The sequence below is a fragment of the Ailuropoda melanoleuca genome, chromosome 6, assembly GCF_002007445.2.
Source record: "Ailuropoda melanoleuca isolate Jingjing chromosome 6, ASM200744v2, whole genome shotgun sequence".
Taxonomy (NCBI): Eukaryota; Metazoa; Chordata; class Mammalia; order Carnivora; family Ursidae; genus Ailuropoda; species Ailuropoda melanoleuca.
In genome coordinates this window covers 121,683,272-121,696,371 of record NC_048223.1, presented here as the reverse complement: position 1 = coordinate 121,696,371, position 13,100 = coordinate 121,683,272, and the positions used below count along the sequence as shown (strand labels likewise).

General features: G+C 53.6%; 1 protein-coding gene across 4 annotated transcripts in view; it reads left to right on the top strand.

Moving 5' to 3' along the window:
* The window catches only part of CPXM2 (carboxypeptidase X, M14 family member 2), a 146,560-nt gene extending 135,048 nt beyond the window's left edge, over positions 1-11,512 (top strand). The window contains exons 12-14 of one of the 4 annotated variants that reach the window (XM_034663392.1): positions 2,569-2,708; positions 4,627-4,726; positions 10,167-11,512. In XM_034663392.1, coding sequence (XP_034519283.1) covers positions 2,569-2,708; positions 4,627-4,726; positions 10,167-10,420 — 494 coding nt within the window. In that variant the 3' untranslated portion in view covers positions 10,421-11,512. Of the gene's footprint in view, positions 1-2,568; positions 2,709-4,626; positions 4,727-7,908; positions 9,426-9,773; positions 9,794-10,166 lie in introns of those variants that run through there. The other 3 variants (XM_034663394.1, XM_034663393.1, XM_034663395.1) reach the window with 3 other exon arrangements.
* Positions 11,513-13,100: the final 1,588 nt, after the last annotated feature.

Sequence of the window (13,100 nt, the reverse complement as noted above, 5' to 3'; positions counted from 1 at the left end):
TTTCAACTCCAGAGTGACGCCAGGCCCCCTTGGCTCCCAGGTTGCCATCCTGCGTCCTCTGCCCACGATGACGCGCACGTTGAGCTGTGATGGGCGCCCGGGCCTTAAGGCAGGCGCAGCTCCGTGCCCCACGCAGAAGCCGTGACAGTAGGACGCTAGGTCAGGAGTGCACAGAGGAACGTCTCGTCCACCCAGCTGGGACCTCGGGTGTGTGGGGGTCTGTCTGGGTCATGCCACAGGTCCCGGCCCCCCATCATGCTTTTGAAGCTGTTCTTCACCAAATATTCTCAGCTCACACCATTTGCTGCCGGGCCAGAAGTCAGCAGCAAAGCTAGCCTGACTCGAGCTTTTCCACCCTTGTCCTGGCTTCTCAGCCTCTCACCGACTCGTCGGCACTTCTAGTGCTTTGAAGACACGTTGCAAGGTGGCAGGCCCACTCTATGGTTTCACGCGTGACGTTGATTTATTTCTGTGCCAACAAGGCCTAAAAGGTTGGGAGTAATGAAAATGTTGTGTGCACAGACATCCAGTCCTGTCAGCGTGTCCTGCCTGTGCTCACTAGCGGCCATGGTGTCTGTCGGTCACGCCGTGCCCGTTTGTGATTCCATACTTCAGGTTCAAGTGGATGCATTGACGCGGGGTTTTGACCAGCCTTCTCCAACCAGACCAGGCCCCTGTGAAGGATGTTCCATTAATGTGACAGGGTCCCACCCCTTCCATCCCTCAGCTCTCTGCCTCTGTCTTCTCACAAATGTGGTCCAAGGCCAATCTGGTGACATGTGTGTAGTTCAAATCTGGAATCCGCCAGAGAGAGTGGCTGTATGTTTTGTATCATTTTGCCCATGACTTTCGTGGTTAGGCAGATTGACGCGGAATTGCGCTTGCCCCCCAAAGCCATGATTTTCAATCAGGTCTTTATACTGAGCAGTGCATCATTGAGCGTGATGGCGAGGTAGGCAAGAGGGAGGGAAGACGCGTGGTGAGGACTGAGGCTGGTTATGTAGGAGGACCTGCTCCTTTGCTCAGTCACCACAGAGAAAACCCAGTGCACCCCACTCTGCTCTTTTAGCCTGGACCCTCGGAACCCAAGGGGGCTCATGGAGGGGCTTCCTGCCGGGCAAGTGGTTCCTGTGGTCACGCACAGCATAGCTGCCCCGTGTTCTTGCTAATCACCCTGTTCCCCAGAAATAAAAATGTCAGGAAGAACTTCATGCCACCTAACATTCGTTTCTTTCCTTCGCAAATATTGGGTGCTGTAGTGGGTCGAATGGTGCCCTCCTCTGAAAAAAAAAAAAATCCATGTGCTTCCTAATCTCTGCTACCTGTGAATATAACCTTATGTGAAAAATGGGTCTTCGCAGGTGTAATTAGACAAGATTGGGCGCGTTCAGGGTAGTATGGCTGTAGACATTGCAGGTGTAATTAAATTAAGGGTCTCAAGGTGAGGTAATCCTGGGTTACCCAGGTGGGCCCTAAGATCATTGACAAATGTACTTATAAGGGACAGAGGAGGAGAGACACACACAGAGGAGAAGGCCGAGTGAAGACAGAGGGAGAGGTTAGAGCAACATGGCCACAAGCCAAGGGACTCTGGGGGCTACCAGAAGCTAGAGAAGGTGAGAAAGTTTCCTCCCCTAGAGCCTCTGGAGGGAGCACAGTGCTGCCAACACCTCAATTTCAGACTTCCAGCCTCTAGAGCTATGGGAGGGTACATTTCTGTTGTTTAAGTCCCCCAGTTTATGGTCATTTGTAACAGCAGCCCTAGGATGTTCACTCAGGGCCCGACTCCATGCCAGGCTGGGCGCTCCACGGCCTGTTGCAGTAGTGTCAGGATGTTCGAGATCCATCTGCTGTCAGGCTCTGTGGGTGAGTGCGTTCTCCCTGCGGCCCCCAAGCAGCCAAGCCCTGGAGATAAGAGCAAGGTCTTGGCATCACACACACCTAGGTTCAAACCCTGACTCTGGCCCTTTTCCAGACACATGGTTCTGGATACATTTCTTAGCTGTTCTCTACCTCTATTTTCTTATTTGTGAAATTGTGCTCTGCTGCCTCCCTCTCTGCTGAGCTTGTGTTCTGTGGGTGCAGAGCGCTAAGGACAGGTCCTGGCTCATGGATGGCACTCAGTGGAGGGCGGTCGGGGTAGCTCCTGGTAAGAATTAGAACGGAACACTGTTCTAGAACTGTAGCTGAGAGAGCATAACTGTAAACTTAATCAAACACTTAGAATCCATACTGTTAATTCTCAGTGATTTTATTCTAAAAATAGTGCATTAAACCAAGTTTAATAAGCAGAACTTTATCTGAAAAGCACCTCTTTCAGTCTTCCTTTTATCAGAGATGTTTCCGTATACACCTGTCTTCCCCTGAAGCCATTCTGGCTGCATCCTCTCCCCCTCCCCCACCCCCGCCCCTCATCTTTGCTGTGATTCATTCGTAGTCTACAGTAGATACCGGACACCTCCTTGTTCAAATGAGGTCTTCTGAGTCCCGTTCTTGAACATTCTCCCCGTCTCCCTCCTGCCTCTTGGAGCACTGTTTGGTGACAACGTTATCTGGTTGGCTTGGCAGGTCTCAACGATTTCAGCTACCTTCACACCAACTGCTTCGAGCTGTCCATCTATGTGGGCTGTGATAAGTATCCGCACGAGAGCGAGCTGCCTGAGGAGTGGGAGAATAATCGAGAATCCTTAATCGTGTTCATGGAGCAGGTATGGCATGAGCACACATCCAGGTGGGGGCTGGCAAAGGAACAGGGCCGATTAGGGGGCTGAAAGTCTGAGACTAGGTTAGTGCTGTCATGCTGGGCTGGCCCCAAATAGTGCTGGAGGGACCATCGTCTGTCTGCACTCGATTCAGCCCCAGAAAGTGAGCTGCAAAGCCTTGTTGATTGCTCACACTGGGTCATGGTGAGTATGACCGGATGCTGCCCTGGGGGGAGAGGGTGACATGGTCCGAGCTAGCATGCCCAGGCCCCTTATGCTAGTCTGCTAGGGTCGCATAAAAACATAGACACCGGGGGGGGGGGGCTCAAGCAACAGAAATTACAGTTCTGGAGGCAGGAAGTCCAAGGTCAAGGTGTCGGCAGGTTGGTTTCATTCAGGGGAGCCTCCTTGGCTGGCAGATGCCCGTCTGCTCCCCGTGTCCTCACGTGGTCTTTCCTTCATGCACACATGCTCCTGGTGTCTCTGAGGGTCCACGTTTCCTCTTATAAGGGAGTCAGATTGGATCAGAGCCCACCCGAGTGACCTCATTTTAACTTCATCACCTGATTAAAGACACAGTCTCTAGATATGGTCACATTCTAAGGTCCCAGGAGTAAGAACTTCACCATGGGGATTTTTGGAGGACGCCATGGTGTCCATCACAGCTGTGATCAGAGGCCCTGCTGCAGGTGTGGGAGGCTCCTGGGTTCCGCTTGCAGCTGGTGAGGAAGCCCTGCTAGGTCCACAAGGAACCTCCTTCGCCTTCCCTTCCTCCTGCTCTCAAGGACACGCCCATCCTGGAGCATCGAGTAAACCAATTCTAGTTCGGTGCTACAGCGATTCCAATAACATCCATGCCCTGCTAAGGAACAGACTAGCGGGAAGCCGGAGGAATAAACAAAGGAACCCTGGGCCTCAATTATGCGACTCTGCTGTGACTCCCATCCATTAGGAAGTGTGGTCCTGAGGCTTTCAGGATCGTGCGCGGAGGCCACCCCTTCCACGGGTTGTTGTAGATGAATCAGAAGAAACTTTCAGGCAATGGCTCAACTGACAGCTTCCTGGTCTCTGTACCTTCACCTCCACTGACCTTGGCAGAGGTCAACCCTGGCACCTAACGCCCCAGTCTGCCCCACAAGGGTCCCTGGAGACTCTGTGCAGCCCCCAGTGCACTTCCCTGGCACAGCGGGTATGAACCCGTTCTTCCCTTTTGGGAAGCTCTGAGCATGCTCTCTGTCTGCACCCTGGAATTTTGTGAGGGAAGGCTCTTTTTCATTTCATCTATGAAAAGAGAGACGTCTCTGATCATTCTAAAGTAATCCCATGTCGCCAAGTCACCTGCTATGGATAAAATGCTCAGGCACGGTAATACATACAGTGTCATAGGAAATAATGGAATGCCACCTGGGATTGTCACATTGTTCTACGGATGGGGAAACTGAGGCACGAGGTTCAGAGTGCTGTATGTCGTGTGACACAGCTCATCAGCGGAAGGGCTCTACGGATTGAGTTGTAGTTTATAGAAATGCGTTTGACTCTTTTCTTTTCTCTCTGACTCTTAAGTCATTGGGTCTACATATTAGGTCCATAGGGTTCAGGAAAGTCATCACAAATGTGCCTATAAAAAATTAAATTCCATTTTTACTGGGTGTGCTTGATACAAACCACCTCAGATCCTAATATTTTTTAAGCCTCTGAGATATCTGAATTCTGATGGAAGCCTTCCCAGTGCATGGACCCAAAAGGAAGACAGAAATTTACACACCAAATCCAGGCACAGCCAGGGAGCTTTCGAGCTAGATAAGGCTTTGAGAGAGTTCCGGGTGGTGCTGGGGTGGCGTTCGGCTTACAGCCTCCTTCACTGTGCGCACTGGGTGGAGTGCCTCATGAGCTCACCCCGTTTCTTGTCATGTGTGCTGAGCAGGTCCATCGCGGCATCAAAGGTGTGGTGAGGGACTTCCATGGAAAAGGAATCCCGAATGCCATTATCTCTGTGGAAGGCGTTAACCATGACATCCGAACAGGTAACTGTGAGCATAGATGAACTGTCTCTCGGTAGGGAATGCCTGTTTTTTTTAACTGTTTTACTTGGGTTTAAATCACACATCGAGTGCCAGAAACTTCTTACGGAGAGTTGAATTATCCTCAGACTCCCCATGGAGACCCTGGAAAGCAAGGTTTTCTACCTGTGCTTTCTGGTTTCTCCCTTATTCAGTTGAAAACCAGAGGCGCAGGGAGGTGAAAGGACCCGCTGGTGGTTTAAGAGGCAGGTGGGGCCCAGGTTCGAATGTCTGGCTCCCAGCCCCGGGCGCTGCTGGGAAACCCGTGTACGTTTCCCTTGTGCCCAGAACCGTCGTCACCCGGGATGGTGCTCAGAGTGTCCAGCACCACATGAGGAAGCAGTGACCTTGACTGTGACAGGGAACATGGGCAGCATGAGGCAATGACAGGTGAACGGGGAAGAGAATTAGCTAGAAGCCTAAAGCAGGTTGTCTGCAGGGGTTCTGGTGCAGATGGTGTGTCCGGGGGCCTGTTGACACCCACGCACGGAGGATTCAGCCGCCAGGAGACTCTCTGGAGCATTGTGTCACAGCCGTGGGCGGATGGCTTTGCTTTGGTGTCAGCTGCAGTGAGCGGGGCATTGGGTCCTGTGTTGGTTTCCAGTGGGTGTTGTGATGAATGACCACAGACTTAAAAAGTCAGGAATGTATTCTCTCACAGTTCTGGAGGCCGGAGGTGTGAAATCCTGGTGTCAGCAGGGCAGTGCTCCCTCCGGGGCCCCCCAGGGAGGACCCTTCCTTGGCTCTTGCAGCTTCCCTGGCCACATCCCTCCACTTCTGCCTCCATCTCTGTGGCCTCCTCCTGTGTCTCCTCTCTGCCTCTCATAAGGACACCTGTCGTTGGATTTAGGGCCCACCCAGGTCATACAGGATGATCTCATCTGGAGACCCTTAGTTATATCTGCAAAGATAATTTTCCCAAACAAGGTCGCATTCCTAGGGTCTGGGTAGTAGACGGGGGCTTCTGGGGGCCGTCATTCAACCCACTTCAGGTCTCACGTGGGCACAGAGCAGACTCAGCAGCAGGAGAGGGGAAAGCGTGATGGCCACGAGAAAGACCTGTTAGCCCTTCAACACCCTCGAACAACTCGGAGAAACAGGGTATGAGGCCGATTTGGTGAGTGTTTAATGCGGCCTGACCTCGACCTGTTGGTTCAAGAGCTTACACTGGACGGGGCGGCCAGTGGCCTGGGACTGAGGGGGTTCCCAGGATGTGTGACTGTTGGATTTAAAATGGGGGAATCCCAAGGAAACTGGGCCAAGTCCATCTTGCTCCTGTGCTCCCGTGTAATCGCCTGTACGGCCTGTAACGGCTGAAGTGATCCCCGGGTGCAGACGAGGAGCGGAGCCTAAGCCTTGGTTCTGCCCCCCCGCCCCCACTCTGTCGGCACACAGATGCTGAATCCATGCCCACTCAGCGCCGTCTCGGCTGCTAGCTGGTCTCAGCCGCAGCCCCTGCTAGGGTCACTGTGGTTCCCCCCAGGGGCCATATGGGATTGGGCTACCACTTACCTCCCAAACCTTTTCTTCTGGGGTGACCAGCTCTCTCGGTTTGCCCAGGACTGTCCATTTAAAACTGAACATCACGAGTCCTGGTTTGGGTCAAACAGGAATAATTGCTCCCCTGTGCTTCTGCCCCCCTCTGGCACCCCTTCAGGCTCCTTCCTGGAGGACTGAGGCCACACATGGGGGTCCTTGCTCTAGCGCCTCCTGCCGCCTGAACCTCCTTCCCTTGAGAATCCCTTGGTTCCTTCCTCATTGTTCAGATGTCACTATGTCAACAAAGCCCACCACGGTGACCGCCTTTTCTAACACTGCACACCTGCCCCGACCGCCTGCCGATTCCTCTCGGCCTCCCCCTTCTCCTCCCATCGCGCCTCCACACCTGACATCTGGGAGGAGAAGCTGGGACCTATGGTCCTTCTGATGTTTCTGCCCCTCCCCCGTGGGCTCCTAGACCAGGCGTCCTTGACCCTTTTATGCCTTAAGGAAGTACAGGCCCACTGCCTGGCATTCAGTAGGTGCTTAATAAATATTTGTTGAATGAATGAATGAGTTCAAATGAATGAATGGACATGACATGATGTTGCTGGGGGTGCGCGCAGAGGGGCTGAGCCTGGATTTGAGCCAGGGGCCAGGGACTGCGAATGCGGTGCCCCTGCCCTTAACGCCCGTGCTGTCCCTCCTGAGGGGATGGGAGCCTCTTCTGCAGACTGTTCACATACAGTAACAGACCCAGTCCTGCTGACAAGCGATCTCATTTGACCTTCAAGGAAATAGAGCCTCTGGGACAGTAGGAGGGGGTAGGCTGGGCTTCAGACTTCACCCACGTGTTCTTCAGTGCCAAGCTGACACGACTGCCTGCTGACACGCCCGGTACGGAAGGCCAGCGATTGTTTAAATGGGTGGATTGTAGCTGACACGCCACAAAAGAGTAGCCCGCTGTGTAAAGCCATGACGTGCCTTCACGTTTTCTGAACCTGCCTGCTGTTTGTCCTTGAGGACCTCACAGCCACTGCCCGGGAGCTTTCCCACCGCGCACATGGCGTTCAGTACATAGCCGCCCTTCACCTGCGACCACGGGGCCATGCGTTCATTCACGGACTCATTCACTCGCTCGACAGATGCGGGTTCTGAACTTGTGACGGATGCGATCGCCGTGGGGTGCTGGCGACCGTCACGAATAGAAGGGGCTGCTGTTTCTGGCTCCTCGTAGGACTTGTATTTTAAATATTGCTAACAAGCTCCTATAAAAGAAGGATTCACAAAAGAGCCTAGAACATTCTTGGGACTATTAGTGCTTTGTACACCATGTGAGAAAACAGGAGGGTTGTAAAGGCGGTGGGAGAGAAAGGGTCCCCCGGGCCCCACAAGCCAGAAGAGAGTGCTGTGTCTAATGAGCTCAGAACCTCAAGGCCCTGTGATCACGGAGGTGGTGTGGGTGAGCCGATGGGAGCCACCTCCCCCTCTCCCTTTAGTTCCCCCCTAAAATAATTTCCCAGTGTATTCTCATGATACATGAACCCCGTACTTTACATGTGGTTCCTTATCATACTTATTTCGGCATCTTTCAGTGCTCAGCATGTGCTCTGAATTTGCCTTGATCTCTCTCCGAGGCTTCTGTGATCTGACAAGTTTTCTTTCAGGAGGGATTTTGCATCCAGTCAACAGGGGAACTGAAGTCTAAGGAGAGAGCAGCTAGTCCAAGTCCTTCTTTCTAAATGCATGCAGATATGTTGGCCAAACACCTGGCTCGGAATGCCCCGTGACTGTCCTCTGTTTGGTGGACACTCACCTGACCTGCTACCGAATGGACTTTTGTCGGATCTGGGTTGTCCCTCTGTCCACTGTGCTGAGCGACGCAGCTGTCCCCAGCTGCGTCCCCACCTCCCCCTGCAACCCCACAGAACATTCACCCTTGAACAAGGACCTGGTCACCCCGTGGGGTAGTAACCTAACATGCTGACCCCTGAGGTGGATGGTTCTAGACTTTACTGGTGGTCAGGGGAAGAAGCCGAGATTACAAGAGCCTTGGGGAGAAGTGTGGAGAAAGCCTAAGCAAGAGCTGCTGGGGGAGAGGGTGCATTGCCAGGCCCGTGAGGGCATCAGGCTCTCCACGTTTCAGAAGCGCACACTTGCAGATTGCAGAGCTGACATCCCTCATTCTCATTCTGTGAACCTAAACAAATTCCTGATCATTCCATTCATTCTTCGAACACGTCCTACAGAGCACTTCCGGTGCGCGGGCCTAGATACTGTGGCAAAGGAGACAGATATGGCCGCTCACCTCAGCGAGTAGACATTCTAACGGGGCAGGTCTACAAACAATTACACAGGAAAACTTAAAAGCTAATTGCAGACTATGGTGAGAGCCAAGGAAGAAAGAATTTGGAGAATCTGTAGGAACCAGGGGGGAAAGCCAAGGAAGTCTCCCTCCCCGAAGGTGAATGGCATCGTGAGGCCCAGGCCAGCTGACGGCACGACAAAGAAGACTCGATGGGCTCTTGCCTTCTGGAAAGCATGAGGTGACATTTTATTTCATTGAAAAGCTCGCATTTTTACCAAAGGAAGATGCAGGGCACAGCGCCGAGGAACCGGGGAGTCAGCCGCCTGTGCTGTGTGGACCCCGACCCCTGATACTGAGGCCTGTTTACCAGTGAGCCCCCCTATGTACGTGTGGCAGACAGCTGCCTACGGAGTTCATTTTTCACATGTTCTCATGAGTCACTCACTTGCTTGGGGGTGTCTCAGATGAATAAAGATGATGACTTGGACCTGATGCTTCAGAGTGTCCTCCGTGTGTCTCCGTGTGTGAGCTAGTCACACACAGCGCTGCCCCTGTCCCACAGAAGACTTCAGAGCTCGTGTCGACAAGGGAGCCTTGCCCGGGGCCTCCTTACCCCTTTCCTCTTTCTCTTCCAACACCAAAGCCTCAGACCGAGTGGGGCGCTCAGGTTGCCCTGAGAGAGCGAGCCGAGCCTGCCGCTGGGGGGCCTGCTGGTGGCGGGCCGTGCGACCTCGTGCCGGACATCGTGCCTCCCTGGGCATCAGGTTACTCACGTGGAAAGGGCACTCATCATACAACCAGCCTCAAAGTTTACCTGGAGATCCAGCAGATCAGTGCCTGCCTCGACCTCCTGGGCACCATGTCCTCCACGGGGCAGGTGGGGGGTGTCGCCGCTGACCCCTTTTTTACCTCAAAGCCTCTTTTCAGGTCAGGGGTCTAAGGGTCCTCAGCAGGTTGTAGGCTCCTGGAAGGAGAACCTGAGCCTGGAACCCTTCTCGGCATCAGAGATAGAGCCCACAGCTAAGGGTGGACGCGGGGCCCGTGACGTGTCTGTTGGGTGGCTGAGCAGCAAAGTTATGGGGAGCCCCCCCCAGGTCAGGGAATGCAGATTCCAGGCCTCCTCCCAGATCCTTTGGCCCTGGTCCCCTGGAGTCTTTTATTTCTCTTTTCCGAAGTGAAGAGCCCCACCTCTTAAAAGAATTACTCTTCTGTATTTATCGCCAGGCTAAGAGAGGCCAGGAAGCCAGGCGCTGATGGCTTTTCAAGATGGCATTTTGTGGTGAGGGCACGGCATTTGGAAGCTCACGTTCATAATGAATGGTGTGTATTGTCGCAGAGGAAGGAGCGTGAGTGATCATTTCTCCATCTCCACTCATGTGTGAACACTGCAGGGAGCCTACACCCCAACCCTCTGCCTGTTAAAACCATTAAGGGAGCTTCCAAAGAGGAAAACATTCAAAATGCAGTAGGAATTTGGGGGGAAAAAAAAGAATTTGCGTCTGCAGAGGCTCGAATTCCACGAGACCAGCCTCTGAGTGTCTCTCTGGCTGGGAGGCCGGTCCTGGAATAGCCAGGCTGGTGGTATCTGCTCTCAATTCCCCTCCTTTCTCTTCACAGCCAGCGACGGGGATTACTGGCGCCTCCTGAACCCCGGAGAGTATGTGGTCACAGCCAAGGCGGAAGGGTTCACCTCCTCCACCGAGAACTGCATGGTCGGCTATGACATGGGGGCCACTCGGTGCGACTTCACACTCAGCAAAACCAACCTGGCAAGGATCAGGGAGATCATGGAAAAGTTTGGGAAGCAGCCCATCAGCCTGCCAGCCAGGCGGCTGAAGCTGCGGGGGCGGCAGAGACGACAGCGCGGGTGACCTCCCAACACTTAAGACCTGTCCCGGACCCCTGCAAATTAAACCACCCCCATCATAACTCCATAGAGGACTCGCTCTCTGTTCAGTTCTCTCTGTAATTCAAGAAGGCCTGGGAGAATGTGTGTATTGCAAGGCCGGTCCCGAGGGGAGGGCTGAAAGCTTAGGATATTTTTGTTGTCTTTGTTCCATTTATCCAAATAGCTTGGACAGATCAACAGAGAAAGGCTGGTAAGAGTGAGAATTCAGCAACTCAACCTGGGAATTGGAGACAGAGAGGGGGCTTGCCAGCTCAGGGCCTCCCAGCTGCACAGGAAGGGAAGCCAGTGCTTCCCCACCCCCCACTTGCTTGTGTGACTGTGACCGCAAGAGTTCCAAGTTCCCGGTGGGTTTGCGTTTTGTGCGGCTGCAATTGCAGCACTCCCGGGCCTTGCAGTCCCAGAAGTTACCATTTGAGATGCTCACGGGCATTCTGAGAGAATCCACCCTCTCTGGCCCCAGGACATTCCAAGCTGCCGCAGATTAATTCCACACTCTGTCGACAATAGAGACATTACCAAGTGAGCATCGGGGAGCCTCTTGAATCAGCTAGTCCCCCTTTCCACAAAGGGCTGTGTTTATAAAAGGAGAAGAATGCTGAGCTAGCTCACTGATGATTGGTGGGCAGCTGGAGGACAGGGTCCACACAGAACCCCCAAGCTCCGCCAGCCCCAGGTGCTGCCTGGACAGCGGCAAGTGGGAGGTGCTGCCCTTCCAAAGGGAGTCGATCACTCCACCTGGCTCCCCTCTTTGACCTGCAAGAACTCGAGAAGAGCCAGAAGGAAGCTGACTTGCACCCTCTCTCTGCTCCAGATGTTCCTCCTTTCATAGAAATGATCACTCATAAGTTGGCCTAACATCCGCAAGGGAGTTATTTTTGATGTGCGGGATGCCAGACCTTCCAAGTAGGCCAAATGTGATGAAAAGCTCTTAGAATTATCTGCGGAATATTGGTTTGGGAGGGGTGATACAAGAGAACAGTTTGTCTTCTTTTTATTAACGTTGCTGTCTCACTGACTTGGGGAGAGTGAGAAAAATAAAGCAAGCTAATGGTGAGATCCTTCCAGCGTGTGGTTTTTCTGGGCAGACTCGCAGCCACCCAAATGCCATGCCCCACTGCCTCTCCCTGAGGTCGGTCCTTCCAGAGGTGGTGCCAGCCTGGGGAGGGGTATCCCGTGCCCTTACCAAGCTTGGTACTGCTGCTGACAGCTGTGTGTCCCCTGCCTCCTTCCCAGGAGAGCCACGTGTCTGGGTAAAACCATCCTGATGCTGGGGATCCACTAGTGACTGCTGGGGATGCCAGCGAGCAGCTTTCCAGAAAAGATCCTTATGCAACTTTCTGACAGCCTACACCAGAGATGGCAAACTTGCCTCATAAAGAATCAGATGGTAAAGATTGCAGGCTTTGCAGCTAGTTTCCGCCCCGGGTACTCAGCTGTCCTGTGGTAGCACAGAAGCAGATAGGCATTTAATGCACAAAAGAGCAAGCATGGCTATGTTTCAATAAAACTTTATTAACAAAAACATGTGGTAGCACAGCTCGCTGACCCCTGTCCCAAATCAGCGCTATACAATAGCACTTCCTGTGACGATGGAAATGTTCTATTCCGTGCGCTCTAACGCAGCAGTCACTGGCCACACGTGCGTGGCTAGCGAGCGCTGGAAAGGTGGCTTGTGCAGCTGGGGGCCAGGATTTCTGGTGGTATATCATTTATATTAATTTAAATTTCGCTTGTAATAGCCCTGTTTGCCCGTGCGGCTCTCCATCTGGCCCACGGTAGGCAGCACCTGATGTTATCGGAGGGGGTGGGTGGGGACGTCAGTAACGCCCCGGCGGTGGTGAACCAGTGCTACCATTCCGAAGGGCTGTTGCCATTCCAAGGGCCTCAGCCAACCGGATTTGTCAGGGTCCTGCACTTGGTGCCAGCGTGACTCAGTCTTCCTGCTGGTAACCAGCGCTGTCCCCTTGGGTGACAGGACACAGCCTGAGTGTCCACACCATACTCTGCCATCTGCAGGCCTGCCGTTGGCGCTAGCTCACCAGCCGGCATCCTGGGCTTGCAGGCCAGCGCTGTGGGCTCTGGGCTTGTGCTGTCCCCAGCGTGTGGCCTTGGACCCGGCAGCCTCTCTACTCTCCCATCAGTTCCTGCAACGTAAAGCTGTGGCCTTGATGGTCCCCAAAGGCCAGGCTGGCTGTGGTGTCCCCTGATTTCTGGCGGAGAACAGACCCTGGATTCCTCACGCTCTGTTCTCTTGGAGCAGGTTCTGGACTCAGGCCTTCCAGTGGGCGCCCCGGCACCTCTGTGGTAGGAGCCGCTGCTCCTCTCTAAGCCTTCAAGCCCCGAGCGCCTTTCGTGACCTAGTGCCTGGAGCTTCTCTGCTATCTGGTTTCTACCTGCTTTCAGCCAGAATTACCCCTCCTGGATCTTGCCTCCAGGCTCAGCATGGGCCTCTGCATATCTCTCCCCAGGCTGAAAACCCTCCTGCCTCTCTCTGGAGACCTGTCTGAGATGCTGCCTCCTACAGGAAGCCTTCCACACTCTCCTGACCTGGACATGTTTGAACAGGCTGCAGAGCCTTCAGGGCCTCTCAGAGGGACAGCTCTGCATCCTTTTCCACTGGAAATTTTTCTTCTGGTTCTCTC